Source organism: Epinephelus lanceolatus, chromosome 8 (genome assembly GCF_041903045.1).
Source record: "Epinephelus lanceolatus isolate andai-2023 chromosome 8, ASM4190304v1, whole genome shotgun sequence".
In the NCBI taxonomy this organism is placed as follows: Eukaryota; Metazoa; Chordata; class Actinopteri; order Perciformes; family Serranidae; genus Epinephelus; species Epinephelus lanceolatus.
The window spans coordinates 16,299,397-16,322,134 of NC_135741.1; the positions used below are offsets into that span (position 1 = coordinate 16,299,397).

The 22,738-nt window shown below is 42.1% G+C and overlaps 1 protein-coding gene across 3 annotated transcripts; it reads right to left on the reverse strand.

Annotated features, from left to right (window-relative positions):
- Positions 1-1,074: 1,074 nt before the first annotated feature.
- On the reverse strand, positions 1,075-22,056 carry raf1a (Raf-1 proto-oncogene, serine/threonine kinase a). 3 transcript variants are annotated; one of them, XM_033628902.2, is made up of 18 exons: positions 21,954-22,056; positions 16,829-17,055; positions 16,575-16,687; positions 16,359-16,461; positions 16,102-16,259; positions 14,248-14,337; positions 9,770-9,923; positions 9,190-9,309; positions 8,993-9,017; positions 6,433-6,548; positions 6,020-6,137; positions 5,746-5,830; positions 5,448-5,624; positions 5,312-5,358; positions 5,064-5,182; positions 4,809-4,940; positions 2,406-2,540; positions 1,075-2,317 (listed from the first exon to the last, which is right to left on the reverse strand). In XM_033628902.2, the coding sequence occupies exons 2-18, from the start codon at positions 17,027-17,029 to the stop codon at positions 2,177-2,179; spliced, it is 2,034 nt and encodes a 677-aa protein (XP_033484793.1). In that variant the 5' UTR covers positions 17,030-17,055; positions 21,954-22,056; the 3' UTR covers positions 1,075-2,176. The 3 variants fall into 3 exon arrangements, with proteins under 3 accessions (XP_033484793.1, XP_033484792.1, XP_033484794.1); XM_033628901.2 differs by lacking the exon at positions 21,954-22,056 and adding an exon at positions 20,769-21,256; XM_033628903.2 differs by lacking the exons at positions 9,190-9,309; positions 21,954-22,056 and adding an exon at positions 20,769-21,275.
- Between the last annotated feature and the right edge of the window lie 682 nt (positions 22,057-22,738).

Below are 22,738 nucleotides of genomic sequence, written 5' to 3' on the forward strand. Positions count from 1 at the left end.
TCACAACCCCTCAGATTATCCTGTGATCCTCTGGAGGGGCTTGACCTCTAGTTTGGGAGCCACTGAACTACATATATAAAGTTGTTCTAACAGCTCCACTTTGACCAGCTACTACGAAGTACTTTATGATACAAGGGTTACAGGGTTACATTTTGTGATAATACTTACGTACTTTTACTTTACTAGGCAGGACTTTACTTGTAATTAAGTATTTTTTACCTTGTTGTGACTGGTACTGTGTTGTCTCTTCTATGAAGAGGGCTGACAAACATCATTGAAGAACACCCACTAGATGGAGCTGCTGTAGGCTGGGGCTGTAGGGCGTTTGGTCTCTGTTGGTTTCAGTTTGGCCAGCCTGTGTGACTTGTCAGAATGCAGAAATAGAACTGATAAACACATATAGCAAAACTGTTATAAAAATAGACCACTAGCGGCCAGTCAGTGACTTTGCTCTTGTTGCATTGCTCCACTTCTGATGACATCAGGTCTATTTCACTGTCATGGGGCTTTTTGAGACTTGATTCAAATAAGATAAAGAACTCAAAAAGCTCCCATCATGTTTTTGCCCTACACTTGAATTCAAAGGGCCATACAACGTTAAAAAGTAAACACATATTTAGATCACAGCAAATATTCCCATATTTACTATAAATTTGCACTTGGGACTGAACCAAGTCAAGCGGTCCTGCCCAGCAGGACCTACACGTTGCGTGTTTACACTAAAACAAAATACAACTGTTCTCTTTCCACCACATGTCGCTCCCTTGCTGAATGATTGTTGTTCCACCGAGCCTGCCAGAGGCCGTGCAGCTCACGGTAGCATCAGCCAATGGTGGAATCCCCCAGTGGCGTGTCTGGCCTGGATCCCCTGTGAGGTTACACCACGTTGCCACTGCTACAGCAAACATTTCACCCTGCCACAAAGTCTTGCACATGTGTGGGATTTTACCGTGTTGGTGAACAAGAAGAGAGGCAGTATGATCCGGTGTCAACACCTCACCTGCTTTTGTTGCTGCACGACATAACCAAAACAGTCTACAGTATGATGGCCATCCAAGAAACAAATAACACATCTTTGGCAAAGGAATTTAACTTAATTTTATTAAAATATTGAATAGACAACTTTCTCACCAAGTACACAATAAAACGTTTAACCTCTTGAAAGAGACATCAAAAGACAACAAATACAAATTAGTTTCCAAATCATTTTAAACATTTAAGACAACCGCCAAATGTCCAGCTCGTGATCACCTGGTGAGGACTGATAAGAACGTGTGGCTATCTACAGATCACTTTACTCACGAGGCTCTGAAGCCGACGTGTAGACTGTTGAAACACAACCATTGCTTTTGCTAGAATGTGCAAATTCAATTTTTCCATCATCACTCATGCTCGCTGACAGGCTATAATTCCTCTGAAGAAATGACCCAAAAATAAAGACAATTAAAAGAAGAAAAGAACAAAAGAAGACAACAATTTCCCATGTCTACGCCATTATCATTTAAGACAATGCAAAATCAACTACTGCTGTGCAACTAAATGGACTACATCCAACTGCTTTGTTTGTGATAACAAGAGGAGGTGAATTGTGCGGGATCTTAAGTCCAGGCTTTGTTTCCTCTTAAGGCATGTAAGCTTTAAAAAGTCCTCTTCATCAGAAACCGAGGGCGGCCGGATAGAAGGGTGTGCTTCACATCACAGAATCCAAATCAAGAGAGACACGTCCGTCTGTCTCTTGAGCTTCCTTCAGTGTCCATTAATCGTCATCTTAGGTAGGTGTGCGTGCATGTATTTACAAATTTTACCAAATGCATTGCCACTGTGGAGCCTCTGCATACTTCTTAATACGTGCAGCGATAAGCAAGGCACCACCTGGATGTATCTTATGCCGGCGTCTTCATGTGCACATCCCACTGCGAGCCATCATCGCTCACTCCCTTCCATAGAAAATCTCAGATGCACTTCTCCCTGCACCTCCCTCTCTCCTCTCTTCCTTACATATTCTACTGATTAGCATGGGTTTATGTATGATTGCATGTACATTTTTAGGTCTATGTTTGCATCTGTGTGTAGAGATTTCAGAGCGTACTGAGCATTTGGGCTATTTTGGATATTTCAAAAGAGAAGGATGGGGGGGCGTGTAAGGAGAGGAGGAGGGGCAGTGCTGTCTGGGTGTCTAGAAAACAGGCAGTCTGGTGGAGGTCAGAGTACAGGCATTGATATCCTCAGTGTGAGAGGCTCTGTGCAGGGACGGTTCTGAGGCACTGCGGTTTATCTTAGGTAGGGCATGCTGGAGAAGCTCAATCGAGGACAAGATCTGAAAGAAAAAATGCATCAAAGAGAAAAAATGATTAAACAAAACCATCTTAGTTCAGCTTGAAGTCTTCAATTAGAGAGCAGCTCACCTGCGGGAAGAGCGGCCTCTCATCCTTGGACTTCTTGATGCAGTCAGCCACCAACCTTTTCATGGCTTTGGGGCAGTTCTTGTAGAGCTTACTGAGGTCTGGGGACAAATAGCCTCTTCCCACCATGAAGATTATCTGAAAGGAGAGAGTCACAGGCAGCAGATGAGACTGAGGGACTGTGTGGAGCATTTATAACTTTGAAAATATTTTACAGTCGATTGATCTAAGTTAGTGCGACAGTAAAAGACATCCGATCAATCCCAAATCAGCAGTCCACCTCAGAGATATTTTAGAAATACAGCTGGCGAATCGAAGGTGACAAGCATCTAAAACACTGGAGCTATTGCTGAGGCATGAGTGCATGATGCTGCAGAGATAATGGATGACAGAAGTACTTTGTGTTCTTGCCAGTTCAGCAAGGATCGTAACTACTTATGGGCACACTTTGTGCAGCAATTTTAGCCTACGTCGAATACACAGTAAACTGAACTCAACAAAGAGCCAGACGCGATCCAGACCAGGACTCGTGGCCTGCGGGAGGACGAAAAACCACAGACACACATACGCAAAGCCATGCACCCCTTTTCTCACACACGAACAGGGTTGTGTTACGGCGTCTAAAATTAGGCCAGTGGCTCCAGGACGCCCGCCTCTGTTCCATGGTGGGCTTTAGGCCAGCTCCACAACCCCCTTCAGACAGCAACCCAGTGTCTTTCCACCGCCTCCTGGCCTCGGCTCGCAGCGTGACACAGTCTGGGACCCAGGCGAGGTCCGAAGTTGAGACACTTGTCTGACTCTGGGTTAGGGCCCGATTTTACATGACCGAACCTTACAAGGTAGCAAAAACATGCAACCCAGCTTGACACAAATTGATTTTGATGAACAAAAACAATTACTGAGTGTGTGGAAGACATAGGCCTCATTTCCACCACACAGAACAGTTCAGTTCAGTTCATTACACATTCAAACAGTTATGTTTGCATTTTCTGTTGTCAAAAGTTGCAGGTGGTACTAATAGAACTGCTCTATTCAATCCTGTTTTTCGTCACCCTTCTGTTGAGGTACCTAGCACCCTGATCTGTTACTAAACAGTGAAGCTAGAAACACTGCAGTCTGTTAAGAACCATGACTCTCACTCAAAAAGTACTCTGTGCATATCCCATCAAGTGTGACAGAGTCTAAACAATCCAGACTGTCCTTTTTTGTTCTGAATCATTGGTGAAGAGGACATACAACAAGAACTAGATTAAGCAGAAATGCGGCTATTACATAACAACCCCGCCTACATGTAAGAGTACCATCTGCAGTGGAAACGCAAAACAGGTAGGTAAATGTCGGTACAGATTATGTGCAGGTTTCAAGGGTACTATACTGAAAGAGTTTAGTGGAAACGCCACTATAATGGGTGAGTATCATAACAGCGTCTTTATGTTCCATATAGGGCTTTTCCATTGGCCCTTTTGGCTGTGCCGAGTCAAACCACGCCACATCAATTTGTGTTTCCATTACCAGTTTAAATACAAGTTTTGCCAAGATGTGCCTGAGATGGACCATCTCCAGAGACGGGTCTAAGAGCACCAGAACATCTCCAAGCGGGTTGGTGATGTGAGATGAGCTTCGTCAAAAATACAAAAACTGCTCCTTTTGGAAATTCTAATCATATCACCACATGTGACGTTTCGGGCACCAGCGCTTCATCAGATGACATCACATGTCTGATGAAGGGCTGGTGCCCGAAACATCACATGTGGTGATTCGATTAAAATTTGCAAAAGGAGCAGTTTCTGGTGTGCTGACCTGTTTTTGTATTTAGGAATGACTCAGGGACATGTTTAAATATCCTCCACTGCAGATGCCAAACATTGCAGATAGTTCTTCATGTTCAGCTGAGACCAATCTGGAAATCCATTGGTAAAAAAAAAAAAAAAATTCTTCATTTACCTCTGGAGGCACTGCCCGTAGTTTTTCGACTAATGGAAGTGCAGGGGCCTCGGGGATCGCTTACCCCCTTCACTTCCGGCGGTGCCCCCAGTGTTACACTCCTACGTGCAACTCGAACCAAATGGCGGTAAAAACGTTGCCGCTAATGCCCTTTTTTCCTGTCGTGAGTAGTGGAAGGTGTGCTGGTGGATGCACAACGCTTTTAAGTTGTGCTGTTGTCCATGTTTTTCACATTTATGAGACAGCGTTTTGGGCGGAACGGTTGCCTTGCCGTTTCTGTAGGTGCACATTTCCTGGGAACACCTGCACTTCTCGGCCCCGCCCCTTCCACTGTGATTGGCTAAAGCGCAGAGCAAGCCGAGCCAGCACGTGTGTATGTAAAAGAGCTACTTTATGCACTGCTGTACCACCACACTACTGTCACCTGACATTCAGTGTGCCATGTAAATGACGAGACTTTACCTGATCTCTAGTTGCTATCTGGGAGTATGGGAGCTCTCCCGTCATGAGCTCAAAGAGAACAATTCCATAGGAATAGACGTCAGACTGGAAACTGTACGGGTTGTTATCCTGCATCCGGATAACCTCAGGAGCCTGTGGACAATACATGACATTTCATTTTCCCTATTTTATCTGTTCATTGAGCTTCACAGCTTAATAAGTGTCCTAATAAAGTTGTCTCATGAGCTTTAGTGAAATTAAAGTCATGTTACTGACCATCCAGAGAATGGATCCAGAAGGCTGCTCCACCTGATGTGAGCCGCTCCATCTGGCCTTCACTGTTGCCAGACCAAAGTCTCCAATTTTTACTGTTAGTCCTTCATGCAAAAAGATGTCTACGCTGCTGTCAAGGAGTAAAAGCCAAAGCACACTGAGGAAACACAGATCCTGACCAGTCTGAGGAACACGGTGTCACAGTTATCTTTCAAACTACACAAACTTAAAAGAGTTGATAGAAAGGATACTGTTGGACTTCATGTCACGATGGATGATGTTCTTTGCATGCAGATAGCTAAAAACGACAAGAAGGAAATACTGATGACATCTCAGTTGCATCTAATTTGGCAGAATATCAGACATGCTCAATTATTAGGGACTCACTCCATGCCCTGTGCTGTCTGCCTGGCGATGTCTATGAGCTGGATTATCTTAAAGTTTGTCTCCAGGACGTGAATGTGCTTGTAGAGGCTGCTGCCCTCACACCACTGGGTCACAATGGCCAGGTTGTCCTTCGTCATGTAGCCCATGAACAACAGGATGTTGACATGTCGTGTCTTCCTGTGACCAGCGGCAGAGAGGAAGAGGAAATCACCAAAACGAAGATAAGATTGAAGTTTGCAAAGAAGACGACTGCAACTGTCAAAATGGCTGAAAAACCTACTAAAAACCCATTTCTCACCTCAGGACTGCCACTTCATTTCTGAAAGCCTGGAACTGCTCTGGTGTGGGGTCGGTCACCTTTAAAATCTTCACTGCTACATCACCTACGACAAAAACACTCTGCTCAGTTAGCGCTGACTCATAACATCCACTGTGAGGTCATATGAAAAGCTGAGCAACATGCACATTTTCCAGCCCATTTAATGTGCCAGGTAACTTATTTGAAAGTCTTAAGTGAAAGTGTTAGTGGTTACACCTGAATGTGCCCTGCCCCGTCTGAAATGCATTCCTACCATGCCATTTCCCTTTGTACACGGTTCCAAATGAGCCTGAACCGATGCGGGAGTTGAGATACACCTCGCTGGCCTCGATCTCCCAGTAGTAACTCGAGTCCCGCTTGTCCCGGGGCCTCTGGATGAACAGAAATCAAGAAGGTGACACTGATGTGACACACAAACTAAACATTACCAGTAATCATAATTAGCCAGTACTCTGTAGGGCAGATTGCATAACTGCTCTGAGAGTTTTTACTCTTAATGCAACATACAAGCAGGGAGGGAAAGAGGACACATATACACACATACAACACATGAGATAAAGAATCTCTGCGTAAAATGACCAAATCTTAAAAAATGACTTACTGCAACAAGAGTAAATGCCATTTGCTACTTCCACCCCTGCATAAAAGGCAAGACTTTGAACTTACAATTTTATTTTTCTCCTGAGTGTTGAAGGACGGGGCCCTCTCTCGCTGGGCAGGTGCAGGGGCTTTGGGCTGGTGCTGGGTCCAGCCAGTAGGGCTCTGATTGGGGGAACTCCCCGCTTCAGGAATACAAAGAGAAGGAAGCCGTTCAGGATGGAAGACTCTCTGGCTGTGTCTAAAATCATTTATTACTCACTGTACAGGAAATTCTATGTAGAGGGTTATATAACATGTCAGATGCCACTAAATGGGACACAGGCATTCTCTCTAGACATTCAGGCAACACTAGGAAAGGGCAAACATTACTATAAAGTGTACAGTGAATATCAAATGGTTTGGGATGCAACCTTTGTCCCAGTTCTCCCCCTTCAAGCTTCCCATTGTAACAGGCTCACGCTTCGAGAAGGGAGCTATGATAGGGGGACGTTGCATTTGATAACCACGTAGAGTGGAATGGGAAAAAAATGTATAAAGATCAATGACAAAGCTCTGTAGAGTCTTTTTCACATGCAGACGGCTTGCAATAGGCTTACTGCGATAGCTGGTGTTACTGGTGTTACACAATGTTCAGGCATACACCGATTACATTACCTGCCCACTGCAGCTTTGCTTTTTAAAGCTATACTTTGTTGGACAACGAACGCTACAATTACAAACACAAAGAGTCTGCTCCAGTCTGTGCAGCAGCAGAGTTGCAGATTAGTCTAGCAGGAGTCGAATTTCACTTATAAGGAGAGTTCACCATCAAGACGATGGTCAGGGTTTTAGTGCCAAAGCGAAAAGCAAAATTGCCTACATGGCAAAATTTCAGATTTAAACCCAATACTAATGGGGAACTTGATAACGTTGATGAAGGAAAAGGAGTTGATTACATCGCTAAGAAGCTGGAGGTGTGCAACTCCGTCTTGTTCCATTGCTCCGTGCAGTACTACAACACACACTGATCTGCTATCAACACATGCTGAAGATGATTGTTATCTTGTTTTTGCATTTTTGAGGAACAATAGCAGCAGTGCTGATCTCACTGACAGACACAGAGCCTTTCCTGTGACTAGTTCATAATAAAAGTCAACTCTGGTGTTTCACCAGTGGAACGCTTTTAATGTGAAGCTACAGCAGTAGGAAATGTTCGGTTTGCATTAGCAGTAATTTAATACAGCGCTTAATGATGGGTATCTGTTTTTGTAAAGACAAAGAAAAGTCTGCACACTTCAGCTCCCTTTAGGTGCATTTATTCCAACATCCTGGAGTGACGTTTCGGGCCACAGGTGCCGTTCTTCAGACTGAATAATACAGCTGTAGGACGTCACTCCAGGATGTTGGAATAAATGCACCTAAAGAGAGCTTAAGTGTGCGAACTTTTCTTTGTCTTTTCAGTTTTACTCATGTAGTCCAGCACCTTTTTCATTTTTTGGATGTGCGCGGCTGCTCTGTTTGTATTATCTGTTTTTGTAAACAATTTGGTGTAATCAGTAACATCAGTGTTGTCACAAGTTTATTAACCAGTGGGGAAATTCCCTAATTATGATTAGCCCTCAATGTCAGATGCTGTGATGAGTCATTTCCATATTGGAGGGAGAAGGGGGAGGCTGGACAGACAATTTAAAAAGACAGGTCTGAATTTGAACACCTCTTATGTTTCAAAGGAGACCTATGATGCTTTTCTGTATTTTGTGTCTTATATTTAGTGTTACAAAGTCAGACATTCATATCGAAGTGGCTAAAGTTTCAAATAGTAAGGTAAATGTATGTAAAAGTAATCCCTGTGAGCAAAAACCTCAGGCTTCAGACTGTTCTGAATACTCTGTTGTCACAGTGTGCCAGATTTCTTTATATGGTCATCCGCTCCTGGCATAGCCTACACTGCTACATGTAGCTACATGTTAACGTCAGGGACACATGCAATCTTGGTTGCCAATGTTGTTCATTTCTACCCAATTCTGGATCATAGTCCTGCTGGAAAATGTCTGGTTGTGTTAAGAGGCATTCATAGTTTATTTTTCACGGTATAAAGTGCAGCTATTCTCTGCTACAATCGTTCCCTCTTGCAAGTACACTGTTAACGTACATGTAGCAAAATGCTAACATCACGTAAACATCTAAACTTGGTTGCTTATGTTGTTAATTTCTCCCTGATTTCGGATTATATTCCTGCTGGGACATGCAGGGTTGAATTTAGAAGCTTTAACTGGTGATTTTTCTGAATTTGTTTTTTAGAAAGTTGGCTGCAGTGATGGTGTAGTGATGTCGTGATATGAAGATTCGGAAACCCTGACCAATCAGGGGGCTTTTCCAGCAGGGGAGCTTTAAGAGTCAGGCACCTAAACTGAGCCTTTTAAGGCAGAGGATGAATACAGATGCTCCAGCACAGACAGTATGAGGAAAATAAAGTGTTGCTTGAACATTAAAGCATGTAGCTTTAGGTACATGTATGAACCTGAAAGTTTACATGAATACACAGTCTAATAGGGGGACATTTGTGGTGAGGGCGCAGGGAGGAAGTATGTGATGCAGCACAAAAGTACACAACGTGATGCTAATGAAATGCAGAGTGAGCACTTACCCGAGTCATGATCACGCATTGCATCCTACAGAGACAAAAAAAAAAAAGCACACACAAATTTCTGTCAGTGTGCTCATACAGTTAACCACATGCTGTGCTGTCACTCATGGTTTGACTTCAGTTCTTAGATGTGAATGCAGATAGTCTGTTTGCAATGCATGCCATTCAGACCGCACACAGACGCTCCGCTTTCTAACCTTTTCTGGACTCTCGGATGAGGCTTCAACAAAAGACTGGGGGAAGTGCACAATACCTACTTTCCTCTTCAGCCAGAATCTATGGCACCAGGAGCTTGGGGACGTATTCAGGCAGTCTAGCTACTCCCCCAGCAGGGTACACAATACAACAGGCCAGTGGGGACAGGAGGAAAAGGGACACAGTGAAGGACAGTAAGGAAGGAGGATGACAACAGTGGCGTCCAGGTTACTACCTGGACAGAATACAGGGAGAATATTCTACAAAGCATGCAAAACAAGTGAGCTGATTATGCAAGAACATGGGCAGTGAAAAAGCAGAAACTAGAACTGAACAGGGGGGAAGTCAAGTGTCGCACATTTTAAAATCGCTAAAATAAGATGCCATCAGGGGAATTACATAAAACAGGCTCAACCCTGTCCAGGTGGATTACTTAACGCAGAGGTAGAAAAAAGCCAGGCGAAGATAGTTGGAATGCCTGAGATGTACGTAGGCGGGCAAGATCACTCTCAGGCAAGGGATATTTTAGGAGTGGCTTGAACCTACAGGAGTACCCAAGGGGCCCATACGGTGTGTAGTTACCTCGATCATGCTGCTGTCTACAGGCAGGGTAGTGCTAACCATGTGGACGTTGGGCGTGGAAGTGGAGCGCTGCCTCTGGGAGAGCCCGCCGCCTGTGGGCGTGTAAGGCGCGGTGTAGTTGAAGGCATGGGGGGTGGAATATCGGTGGGCTGAGCTGTGGAGGTGAACAAAGATCGAATATTACGACACAGCGGCTATTGTTTGTCTGCAGCACACCACTGACTGTCAAAGGACACACTGAGTTCTGTGACTTCTTTAAAACTGGCCTGCAATGGGTGTGGTGGTGGTTGATGCAGGGGCTTTCTGGTTTCATTTCTGTCATTTTCTCTCTGACTTTCCTCATCAAAGCATCACCTGTGTATGTTTTGCCACTGATACCACACATGCAAAATCAATGAGAGGCCTACTATGTGGTGAAAACAGAACACAAAGTAAAACTGAAAAATAGCCCTGTGAGGAAGTGGTTATTGGTTAATTTTGTTGTGGCCTTCCTCTTATCCCATTTTTGGCTAGCGTGACACTGCAGAGGTATGTTGCCCTTGATGTTTGCCAAGATCAGTGTTGGCTCAGCTGAAGAGTACAAAGCTCACCAGCCAAATACGTTAATCTGCAAACAATCCAAATGTGAGTCTGACTTGAGATGTTTCCTTTTACAAGCACAGAATCAGATTTTAACAGGTTAAAATAACCAAAAACATGATCAACAACTGTGCCTGATGTCCATAAATAAAACTCTCAGCTTTGAATTTAGTCTGACGTCTTGGTACACCTCCTGTTAATAACTGTAGTGAACTGTAGCCGCTGGTTAAAATGGGGGTATGACGTATGTGAACAGAGATCATATTAAATCACATTTATGACCATGGAGTGCACTCCTCGAGAACAATCCCCCTTCTGGCAATGCAAAACTATGTTTCAAAAGAGTATTTGAGATCACCTCTGCATGGAACAACTTGATACTTTGTGAGCGCTAATTTGGCAGACTCAGAGTGCTTTTTAACCATTTTAAGTGCCCCTGAAACAACAGGCTCTTTTCACGCCTCCCGTTACATCAGCACTTGGACTGGTAAGCCCCCATAAAGCTGAGGACGTCATTAAAAACAGGATTTAATTCAATTCAGATTAAGGCTCTTTACACATTAGGACTGCGTCTGTTTTGCAGTGGAGCATGACCAATAACAGAAAATGACAACGGTCATGCCTACCTAACCTGCCAGTGTCTCTCCACCCCTGTTTACAGTATACTCATTCAGTAGCTCTGTTTTATTATCCTGTAACATACAAGGACTATTTGTTTTTAATTAAAGGCTAACAATATGGGCAGTATGTGTAAATGAACTATGGTAAACCTCCCTCCGTCTTAACAGTGCCCGGATCTCCCTACTCATTTGCCAGCGAAAATCCACCAGATGATGCAATACTAGGGCTGTTGCTTGACCTACAGATTGTGCATCATCATATAGTTGTAGGCCTGCTGCCACAAGGGCTACAAAGAGAGTAGAAGGGGGTTGAGACACAGAGAGAGAGAGAGAGAGAGAGAGAGAGAGAGAGAGAGAGAGAGAGAGAGCTGCCCCTCTTTCTGTCTCTCAAACTCAGATCAAACAATAAAACTAAGCCGTGCTGAGCAAATATAAACCAAGATTCTGTCACTGCATTGCCTATTTATCACCTAAAATGTTTTCAAAATTTATTTTAGTGCACTGTTCAGCTGTAATATGAGAGTTTTTGAACAGGAAATGGGTGCCTTACTGGTTCCTGTAAAAAACAAGGCTGAAAAAACTGAGTTCAAACGATAAAACTAGGCCGTGCTGAGCAAATATAAACCAAGATTCTGTCACCTCATTGCCTATTTATCACCTAAAATGTTTTCAAAACTTATTTTAGTGCACTGTTCAGCTGTAATATGAGAATTTGTGAACAGGAAATGGGTGCCTTACTGGTTCCTGTAAAAAACAAGGCTGAAAAAACTGAGTTCAAACGATAAAACTAAGCCGTGCTGAGCAAATATAAACCAAGATTCTGTCACTGCATTGCCTATTTATCACCTAAAATGTTTTCAAAACTTATTTTAGTGCACTGTTCAGCTGTAATATGAGAGTTTGTGAACAGGAAATGGGTGCCTTACTGGTTCCTGTAAAAAACAAGGCTGAAAAAACTGAGTTCAAACGATAAAACTAGGCCATGCTGAGCAAATATAAACCAAGATTCTGTCACCTCATTGCCTATTTATCACCTAAAATGTTTTCAAAACTTATTTTAGTGCACTGTTCAGCTGTAATATGAGAGTTTGTGAACAGGAAATGGGTGCCTTACTGGTTCCTGTAAAAAACAAGGCTGAAAAAACTGAGTTCAAACGATAAAACTAGGCCGTGCTGAGCAAATATAAACCAAGATTCTGTCACTGCATTGCCTATTTATCACCTAAAATGTTTTCAAAACTTATTTTAGTGCACTGTTCAGCTGTAATATGAGAGTTTGTGAACAGGAAATGGGTGCCTTACTGGTTCCTGTAAAAAACAAGGCTGAAAAAACTGAGTTCAAACGATAAAACTAGGCCATGCTGAGCAAATATAAACCAAGATTCTGTCACCTCATTGCCTATTTATCACCTAAAATGTTTTCAAAACTTATTTTAGTGCACTGTTCAGCTGTAATATGAGAGTTTGTGAACAGGAAATGGGTGCCTTACTGGTTCCTGTAAAAAACAAGGCTGAAAAAACTGAGTTCAAACGATAAAACTAGGCCGTGCTGAGCAAATATAAACCAAGATTCTGTCACTGCATTGCCTATTTATCACCTAAAATGTTTTCAAAACTTATTTTAGTGTACTGTTCAGCTGTAATATGAGAGTTTGTGAACAGGAAATGGGTGCCTTACTGGTTCCTGTAAAAAACAAGGCTGAAAAAACTGAGTTCAAACGATAAAACTAGGCCATGCTGAGCAAATATAAACCAAGATTCTGTCACTGCATTGCCTATTTATCACCTAAAATGTTTTCAAAACTTATTTTAGTGCACTGTTCAGCTGTAATATGAGAGTTTGTGAACAGGAAATGGGTGCCTTACTGGTTCCTGTAAAAAACAAGGCTGAAAAAACTGAGTTCAAACGATAAAACTAGGCCGTGCTGAGCAAATATAAACCAAGATTCTGTCACTGCATTGCCTATTTATCACCTAAAATGTTTTCAAAACTTATTTTAGTGCGCAGTTCAGCTGTAATATGAGAATTTGTGAACAGGAAATGGGTGCCTTACTGGTTCCTGTAAAAAACAAGGCTGAAAAAACTGAGTTCAAACGATAAAACTAGGCCGTGCTGAGCAAATATAAACCAAGATTCTGTCACTGCATTGCCTATTTATCACCTAAAATGTTTTCAAAACTTATTTTAGTGCACTGTTCAGTTGTAATATGAGAGTTTGTGAACAGGAAATGGGTGCCTTACTGGTTCCTGTAAAAAACAAGGCTGAAAAAAAAAAAAACCAAAACAAAAAAAAAAACGAGTTCAAACAGTAAAACTAAGCCGTGCTGAGCAACTATGAACCAAGATTCTGTTAGATTAGATTAGATTACCATTTGACCAGCCGGCCACCATTTTGTTTTTGTTTTCAAAAGGGCAACTCACACTATATCACCCACCAGTTGTAGGTTTTTAACCTCTTGAAAAATAGCAAATACTACAGTCATTATTCTCTGTTCTCACCTGCTCATGTAGCACCAATGTCGAAGGTATTTATATCTTTCTACGGCATAGACAGCCCAGTTTATGAAAAAAACATCTTTCCAGCAGTGAAATACTTCTTTAAAACATTTTCTTATTCTTCCTGCTATGCCAGAGTTTTACAGTCCAAGCAGCACCCTGATTATTTTTTGACCTCATGCGGCTTTGGAGCTTTTTCCCATAAGACGGTACACATTTTGTTTATCTCTTGGACATGCACTAGGATGCACATGAATGCACGTAGGTGATGCGATACAAGTTCCTGCTGCGACACGCCAAAATATGCAGCAATGCACCGGCAGAGATGGGTAAGAAGACAACTGTAAGCAAGTAAATATAAATGTGATACATCTAAAAATGCTTTAAAATGTGTTATGAGGAAGGAAATGCTTTCAACACATTTGTTAGAGCTCAAGGATACACGCAATGTGTTCTCGTGTGTCACACTGAATGTACACTGAATGTAAACAGAACTTTTGTTTGTTTACAGGGCCTGTTTGAAAAAGAAGTCACTTTTCTTTGCTCTGGTTGCAGAATAGGAGGGCTCAGTTCAGCAAGAGCATTTTCACATAGTTTGGGTGTTGTGTATGCACATGCTCTGTTTCCAAAATGCAGTCTTATTTGTACGTATATTATTTGCACCTGAGAATGAGAAGAACTTTATCTTGCAGGCAGTAACTATAACAAGTACAGGTTATATCTAATAATAAAAACACACAGAGGATGGGTTATAGCCATATCAGGCATAAAAACATCCTCACCTTGGAAACCGTGTTAAAGATTCTCTCATTCGCCGGGACGTCAGCGGGGGCAGTGACGGGGCACCGCTCTCACCAGGTGTTGGACACAACCTGGAGATAGAAGAGTGATAGGGAGTGAATCCCTCATAGCAAACAGTGTGCGGGAATGTGTGAGTACTTAGTCAAATAACAGCTGACTGCTAAAGACTACAATGGTTGTCATCTTACGGCTTATCTCGTCACTCCCAATGATATGGATCTTTCAAATATAGCTGACAGACCTGCAGCCCGCATGCAAAATAACACTAATAAGTTCCTACTCTCAGGGTGAGTATGCAAATGTAGGAACTAATCAGGAGACCTATAGTATCAGGAGAACTGGCCTTCCCTGTTCTATTTCAACAGCATTTCTGGTGCACTAAGAATTCAACATCCAATTTGACTAGACTTAAAATTAACTAAAGGGTTACTTCACACCTGCAAATGACAATTTGTCTGTCAACTGCTCACCCTGTGTTATGTTGAATTTGTGAAGAAAACTTAGCATTTCTAGCATGCCTCCAGTGAACAAAGAATCCAAAAACAGAGAAAATTCTTGATTATTTGAAGTCATAGGGGTCCACATTTTACCGCAAAACTCGTATGCTAATGGCGCATTCCAGGCAACCTGTAACTCGTGTTTTTACAACCTTCTACCCGTGCAAGTGCACTCAAACCCGTAACTTGCCACCCCTGAACATGTACCAGATCACTGTACTCCCAGTTACGCTTTTTTGACGTCACACAGCCCTCTAAACCAATTACCTTACTCCTCTAAGCAACAATGGCATCCCCATGGATGCGGTGTTGATGCAGGTGATACAAGGTGAGAAACAGACAAAAAATAACCCTAATGTTAACGCATTATTGGTGCATTATATGGCCCAGAACAGACAGGAGTGGAGATCCTTTGCTGCTGCCCTACATGCCAGCCGGCATAAAGGGCAGTAAGTAAGTAATGCATTATTGGCAGCCACTCTAACAGCTAGTTTCCAGTGCAAGAATACATCAATACAAAATATGTTTCCAAACACACAGATAACATTAAATAAAAAGTATAATAGCATCTGTGACCTTATGCGCTGTTTCTCCTCTTCCGTTTCGCTCAAATGAGGAAGGAACCAGCACCTTTGGCGATAGAAGTGATCATAAACAAACATAAACCCGCACGGTCCGCCTTGTTGCTTTGACAGTTTGGCGTGACTTGCCTGACTTGCCTTGCTTTGAAGTTGTGAGTCGTGACTTGAAGTGGTGACTTTCGGGCTCAGAAACTTGCCTGGAACGCAGCATAAGTACCCCTTAAAAACATTAAATTTACTTGGCAACTGAAAGTGAAACTTATGCTCTCTTAAAAACCAGACCCCGTTAAAAAACAGTAATTTTACCTCAATAAACACCAGAGATATTGGTCTACCGCTGCCTCAATCAGAAAGCTTGTTTGGATTATTGTGTGACATTGGTGTTTTAAAGGGTACGTTTGAATCATCAGTCAATGGTTTGTAAACTGATGTTGCTGCTGGTAAAGGTGGACCCCTACTCATCAAGAGTTTTCTTTGTTTTCGGAGTCTTCGTTCACCATGGAGGCATGCGAGAAAAATGTTTTCTTCCCGAATTCAACATAACACAAGGTGAGTACTGCTATCCAAATGGGCATTTAGCAGAGTGAAGCATTCCTTTAAAGATAAGCTTTCATACAGAGAACAGCTGTAGGACGGTAGCATGTCTGTTGGTTATATTTCTATAACGAATACTTCAGGATGTTCAAAAAGTGTTGTTACAGTAAGTTACTGATGCACTTTTTCCATTATGCTCCCATTTGAAGGTGAAGACACTTACAGCAGTTGTCTGATATTGCTCCAGTCCACACACATTGTGGGCACTTTGGTGCTACAATGCTCATGGAATTTGTAGCCGCAAGTTTGGCAACGGAAACCATTCAAAAGAAACTTCTGGCAAATATCGCAGAACGCTAGTTTCAGATATGTTTTCCGGACCTGAAAACGACAGGAAAAAAATGTACACGTATTCCTTTAGTGGTGAAAGTTTGCAGTGAATGGAGTGTGAGCATATCGTACGATTCTTCAGGCACTTACAAAATTATGCGTCGTCAAGGGAACGTGATCTAAAACCTCAACCAGTAGCTCTTCTCCAATCAGGGAGGTGGAGTCAGTGTTCCAATCCATCCGAAACTTTTTACTGTTAAAGAAATTAACAAAAGGCTTAACATGAAGGGGTGTCAAACCAGGGACAATAATTGCAAGCTCACTTGTTTCTGTGATCTTTCAAACCCACGACAGATTTGAGCTCACCTCCTCTGTCCTGGGTGCAGCCGGAAGACAGCGCAGCACTGAGGCTGCAGACCTCGCACCTTTAACGCTTTAATCAGGCAATTGTGCAGAGTCATACCTGGTCGCACGTTCACCTGAGGGACAAGAGAAAGTATTAATTCCTCCGCTGTTTGCATAAATGTAAGTCGTCCCATATGCCTTGAGGTAACCGTACCCATGCAGCATTCCTGGAAATCTGTATGTCATCTTCTACCTGCGGGAAAAAAACAACTCACCACAGTGCGCTGCTGGTTCGGGAGGTAGACACGAATAGTGCTGCTAGTCTTGGAGTCAGGCATCTTGCTGTCATCTGAGGAGCGACGCTGGCAGGGGAAGCCTTGGACCATAGTCGGGGAGAGGCACGGGCCCTCGAACGCGGAGTCCTTCATTCCGAAGCCGTTGCTCAGGGTCTTCCACGCTCCCTGGAGGTGCTCCATTAGTAAAGCCAAGTGCACTCAATGGTCTGGAAAAAAAGGGTAAACACACAGTGTTAACAGTCCAAATGCTTCAAAGTTCACATCACCAACTATATACTTAATCAATATGACGTTAGTTCTCTTTGTTCTGCGCAAGGTTGGTGGTATGAAAAATTAGAGCTGTAAAAGAATAGTCTGTTCCTCCATCAATCTTTTTTTAGGGTATATAAGTGTTTGAATTTATATTCTTTACACAAATGAGATCTTTGAATTTAACTTTGCAGCTTTGAAAAATTGCTTTCACTTGTTTTCGCTCCATTGAAAAAGCAGCTGATGTCAGTTGCAACAGAGGAGCGCAGCAAAGATAGGTCCGGGTTATGGCATCTCTACACATGATCTCCCCAAGTGGAGCAACCCTTTCTGATGATGGCGTGATAAGGGCCATTTCAGGGTTATGTCAGTGTGTTCCTAGCAAACCCGTCTGACGTGCGACAGGAAACGTAAAGAGTACATGTATGCTCAGACCTGTGTAGTGATCCTGTGTGCTTGTTACTCTCAGCTTAACCCTAAACTAAACAGTATAGTAGTTGTAGTCACAGTAGTTTAAAGAACACCACGTGTGCTTTTTTTTGGCATAAAACCAGCAATTGTTCTTTTCTTTTCATCTGGAAGGGAGCAGCAGAGCAATGTAGACAAACTAATCCACTCAGACCAGGAGAATCTCAGGCCACCGCAGAGTCAGTCGTGTTATTTACAGTATATGCTTTCAACACACTCTTTTTTTCTGTGCGGTCAGGCAACAGACAAGCACCGAACAGCTTGTAACAGACAGTTAAGGATCACAATCAAAGGTCTAAATAAATAAAGAGAAAGAGGAAAATAAGAAAAACTAAAATAAAGTTTTCAGTCTGTTCATGTCACTTAAATCATTTTTATTGCAGCAAACTTTAGCCGATCTAGTGGACTGAAAAAGCAATTTACTTTATTATTATAGCAGGCTGCCAAAAGTTTAATTTGTATTCGCAATATATAATATAATAAAAAAAAGCGATACTTGGCATCTGTGTATTAACGCAACATCCAGGTAAAATATTGTGACGCTATAATGCAGTGGTTCCCAAATCCAGGTGTGCCGTATTCAACTAGGCCTAAACAAAAAGTTATGAATTTTTAATTTACTGTATCGGTATCTTGCACGCACCCATTTCCTAGTAAAGAGGCAAACTCTACCTCAAAGAATGTGATTTAATCTAATTGAATCTTTTAAAATAAACATCACGGGAACCTATTTGTCACCATTCGCACGAGGGAATTATAAGTGTGTGACACATCACATTATCTTACATCATCTGACATTATTTCCTGTTTAAATGGGTGTGTTGTTGGTGCTTTGATGTAATTTTAAAGCGCTTCAAATTAGTTCTCATTTTTAGAATTGACATTTCATGAGTAATGGTTGGTTGTCAATTGTTATTTGATAATAGTAAATAAAAACAAATATTCATGGTGTGCTAAGAGTGATAACACACGTTTTAGAGGCTACTGTTCACAGATATATCGCATATATTCAGGTGTGTCTTGAGCAGGGTGTCGTTTCAAGATATAATTTTAGACTGATTTTCGGACAATTCATCTTTGAAGGCAGGTATGGAGGTAAATAGTTTATACGTGGTCCCGTGCAGAGGTAGATTTTTATACAGGATCACGGTTCTAAGAGTGGGTTAGGTTGATCTACATTTGGCCAACACGTAAGTGCAAGTATAAAGTAAAGAGACAGTATTTGTAATATTAGAAACTGTAATGCTGAAGAGCTTTACTCATTTTGACAAAAAGAAATCAAAAGATGGATAAATGAAATTAAATAAAATGTTTGTGGCAATTAAGACCTCACAAATTGGAATTTAAGGCTATTTAAAGACTTTTGAGGCCAAATATTTACAAAATTGAATTTAAGACATTTTAGGTGCGGCCATACAAGTTCTTTGAAAGTATAAAACCAGATTGTTGACTACCCACTTGGGCTAACATTAGTTAGCTGTGTAAATCACACTCACAAATATAAATGTTCCAACTGTTGTCAATATGGAGACGCTACACATTGTTAGCTTGGTTGATTTCATTTCATTGAAACCATGAGCACCAATGGTGACCGCAAATCATTCAGATTTACCGGCATGACGAAAAAACAAGTGACGTCTCCCTTTTTCTGAAGCTGTCATTAAGTCAGAATGTGTGTCCATTCCTCGATTACCTGCTAAGTTATTTATATTCCTTTGAAAAAAACGGCTCTGTGACTATGTGACCCTGTAGAGTGATGTACGAGGACGTATGTGTGGCATGTTATTGTATGTTACTAGAGTCCACCTCCATATTATAAGAAATATGTGCCTTGTATCCATGTATGCCTGCAGAAAATATATATATATGCCATTTACCAAGCCTTTAAAACCAATGAAAACTTGAATTAAGTAAAACAAATTAAACTAATCAAAGTTGTGAATATTGTTTTAACAGGATAATGTGGTGTTGTGTCGGCGTGCTGGGTGCCAATATCCTCAGGTGCTGTGAAACAAGTGTCATAACATTACACATAATGGATGTTATTCAAAGCCTAATTTTTATACAAGTAATATTCATACTGGTTCAAATACACAATTTGATTGTATTTTGCAACTTTGAGCAACAGTTTTGTGTGACAGGAATTAAAGGCCTGTCCAGTATAGGAGCCTGCCCCAAATATAAGCCAGTGATTTGACCAAATAGTAGCCCGGGCCTTTAATTGAAGTTTTACGGTGACTGTTTTATTATAAATCCACTGTATAAAAACCTAGAAGAAAAACAGAAAAGCTGAAGTCCTCTCACCTAAATGTCTTGCCCCTAAAATGATCCTTTACAATATATATATAGTCTTCAGTGTCACTTCTCCTTGCCCCTTATTCTCAGTGTGTATACTTTCACTGTGCAAAGCTGCTCATTACCTCTGCTGTGTCCTACACAAAGACCTGTTCCCACTGAGCAGATGATTTACTGCAGTTAGTGGTTAGCTGTCACAACACACATACCGGTGTGTCAATAGCACAGAAATGCATGATTGTGGAAGATTGTATGTCTTCCACCCTTCCCACCATGCTGCAGGGAGCTGTGTTCAAAACAAGTTGCTGTGATCCATCCATGAAAAGGAAAAGGAGTTTCCACCAGAAATAACTGTGAAGTCCTGGATCACTAGACTTGGATCTGTTCTACATAACAGGTCAGCCTGCATAACACAGCCAGCTTTGCTACTGTGAGCAGTTTCTGTGGCTTTAATGATGCGTTCAAAGTCATAAATGTAGGTGAGATCAATGTCAGCAGGTTAGCATATTTTGGGAAGCTGGCTAAACTTGACTTCTGGACGCCTTCATTTGAGTTCCAGTGAAAAGCAGCTTCCACGGAGCAGAGCCTGCTGCTGTGACCCGTGCGCAGCACTGACACAACTACACAAGCTATTAGTAGCCTACGTGTGTTTTTATAAGGCCTGGTAGATCCAGTTATTGCTGTGAAATTGCCTGTAGGCCCTCAAGAGGCGAAGTCTGTCGTCAAACTTCACTGCACCGCTTCTGCCTTCACCCTCCATTCAAATTTCACTTTTTCAAACGCTGCATGTCGCGGTTCATGAGCCGTACGGAGAAGCAGTTTAACACTTGTGGCTGTTGTTAGCATTTAAAAGCATATTTTGACAAAGAGAGGCGATGCTAAGAGCCTGTAGCCTGTGTGTGCTTACCAAGAGAAGTTAGAAAAGTTGTGCTCCGCCATAACTTCAGGAAAAAGTGGCGTCGGTGACATCATCATATTTGCAACGCATTCAAAGAAAAAGGGAAAAAGTCGGATCCTTGAGTTGTGGCGAATTATCTTGAATCCGGTGAAAGTCGCGACAATGTAAATCGTGAAGGTCACAGGCGGGTGTGCTTTTACGAGCCACCGAATATAATAACGCCAGAGGGGGAAAGTTTTTATCTCCCACTCCGTGCACTCCGTGGTTAAAGCGAAAAAAATCCCTCGGACCCTCAAAGTGACACGACGAGGGATATTCTTTAAATCCCGTGGAGCGCTTTCAAATTAAAACTCCCACAAGTTGCTCGCTGACTGCCTCCGCTTTTCCCGATCAATATTTACGTTGTTGAGGAGAAGGTGAAAAGGTTTGAGTTGGTGTCGTGCGTCCGTCTGACGCCAGTGATTGAAACAGGACCTTGCAGTCATAACAAGAGTCGCAAGCATCACTCACACTGCGCAACTTTAGCACACGTTAAATCCCTCCCACTTTGGGGAAACCGTTGTTTTTGCTTATTAAAAAATCAACTGTATATTCATAAAGTGTTAGGCCATCATAATACAACCATAAACTACATATATACTATATTTAAAGTCATATTCTGCAGCCGCTGCAGCAACCATGACCTCATAGTGGGTATTTTTGTGCACATGCATATCCAATATTGATTCAGTTTTTAACGTGCATTTGTTAAAATATAAGTTGCAGCAGTATCTTTTGAAAAGCACATAAAAATCAGCCCACTACCGGTTTGGAGCGAAGGAGTAATCCATTATGAACTCCATGTGCGCCACCAGCTGGATGTTTGGACACAGTGCAGCATTGGAATTCATTTTGGAGCCTTCCTCATATTCATGACAGTCATTTTATATTTAAATGTGTGCTCAAAAAGACCGTAAAAAGCCACATTGTTTTATGGCATGCAACTAGATAATAAAAAAATCCACCTATTTTAACTGTGGAGATTTTTTTTAACCGGCACAGATGCTTCATTCTTTAGTTTATATGGATTTCAAATGGGTTCAAACATCAAAACACACTTAAACTTGAGCTTTTGTTTGCCAATCACACACCTTCTTTTTTCCCAAACTTGCCCTGACACAGGAAAATTATGAAACCATACCCCTCCACACTCACCATGTGTTCACCATCTCCGTAGCATCCCTGTGAGGGTCCCCTGAGGTACCCCTAATTACAGATGGCTCATAGGTCCTTTCCGCAAACTGGAGTTGACACCATCTGAGAATAAACCAGCTTCATCAACATCCCCCGGTCAATATGCCCTGATGGCTTCAGCATACATTGTTCCCATAAAACAGCAGCACACAATTATAGCCAGTAATCTAAAGCACAAAGCCATGTTATGTTCTAATTTTAGTTTCATGCCACCCCATCTAACTTTACAAGTTGGTCTGCTTGTCAGAAAACGGCATGTTCTGACAGATATTCCTCCTAACAAATAACAGAAATGCCAAATACTGGTTCTGTGAAGATGAGGGCAGGGCTTTGTCATTGTGGAGCGTTTTAAGGTGCTCCACCCCACATGCAGCAGCACCACTGTGTTTCAGTCAGAGTGGGATAATATGGTGATATGTATTTTAACCAGTTTAAAGTCATGCATCACAGGTTGTGGTATTTCTCCCCGCTTTGCTTCAGAGGTTGTGAGCGACAGAATGAGGACCACAGGAGATAATAATTGCTACCTAAGAGCTCTGCGAGGAAAGCCACCTTAAAACTGAGATGAATGCATCTTCCCTACTTATTGATCTGACTGAGCACTCAAGCCAGTTAGCTGAGATGCTTGCAGCTCCCATAGATTGTTGTCTCTATCAGTCCACTTGTGTTCAAACTGTGATGCAGCCAAGACTCCTTTAACAAGGAGACACTGTATTAGGATTATACAGTGATAGTCTGAAACACAC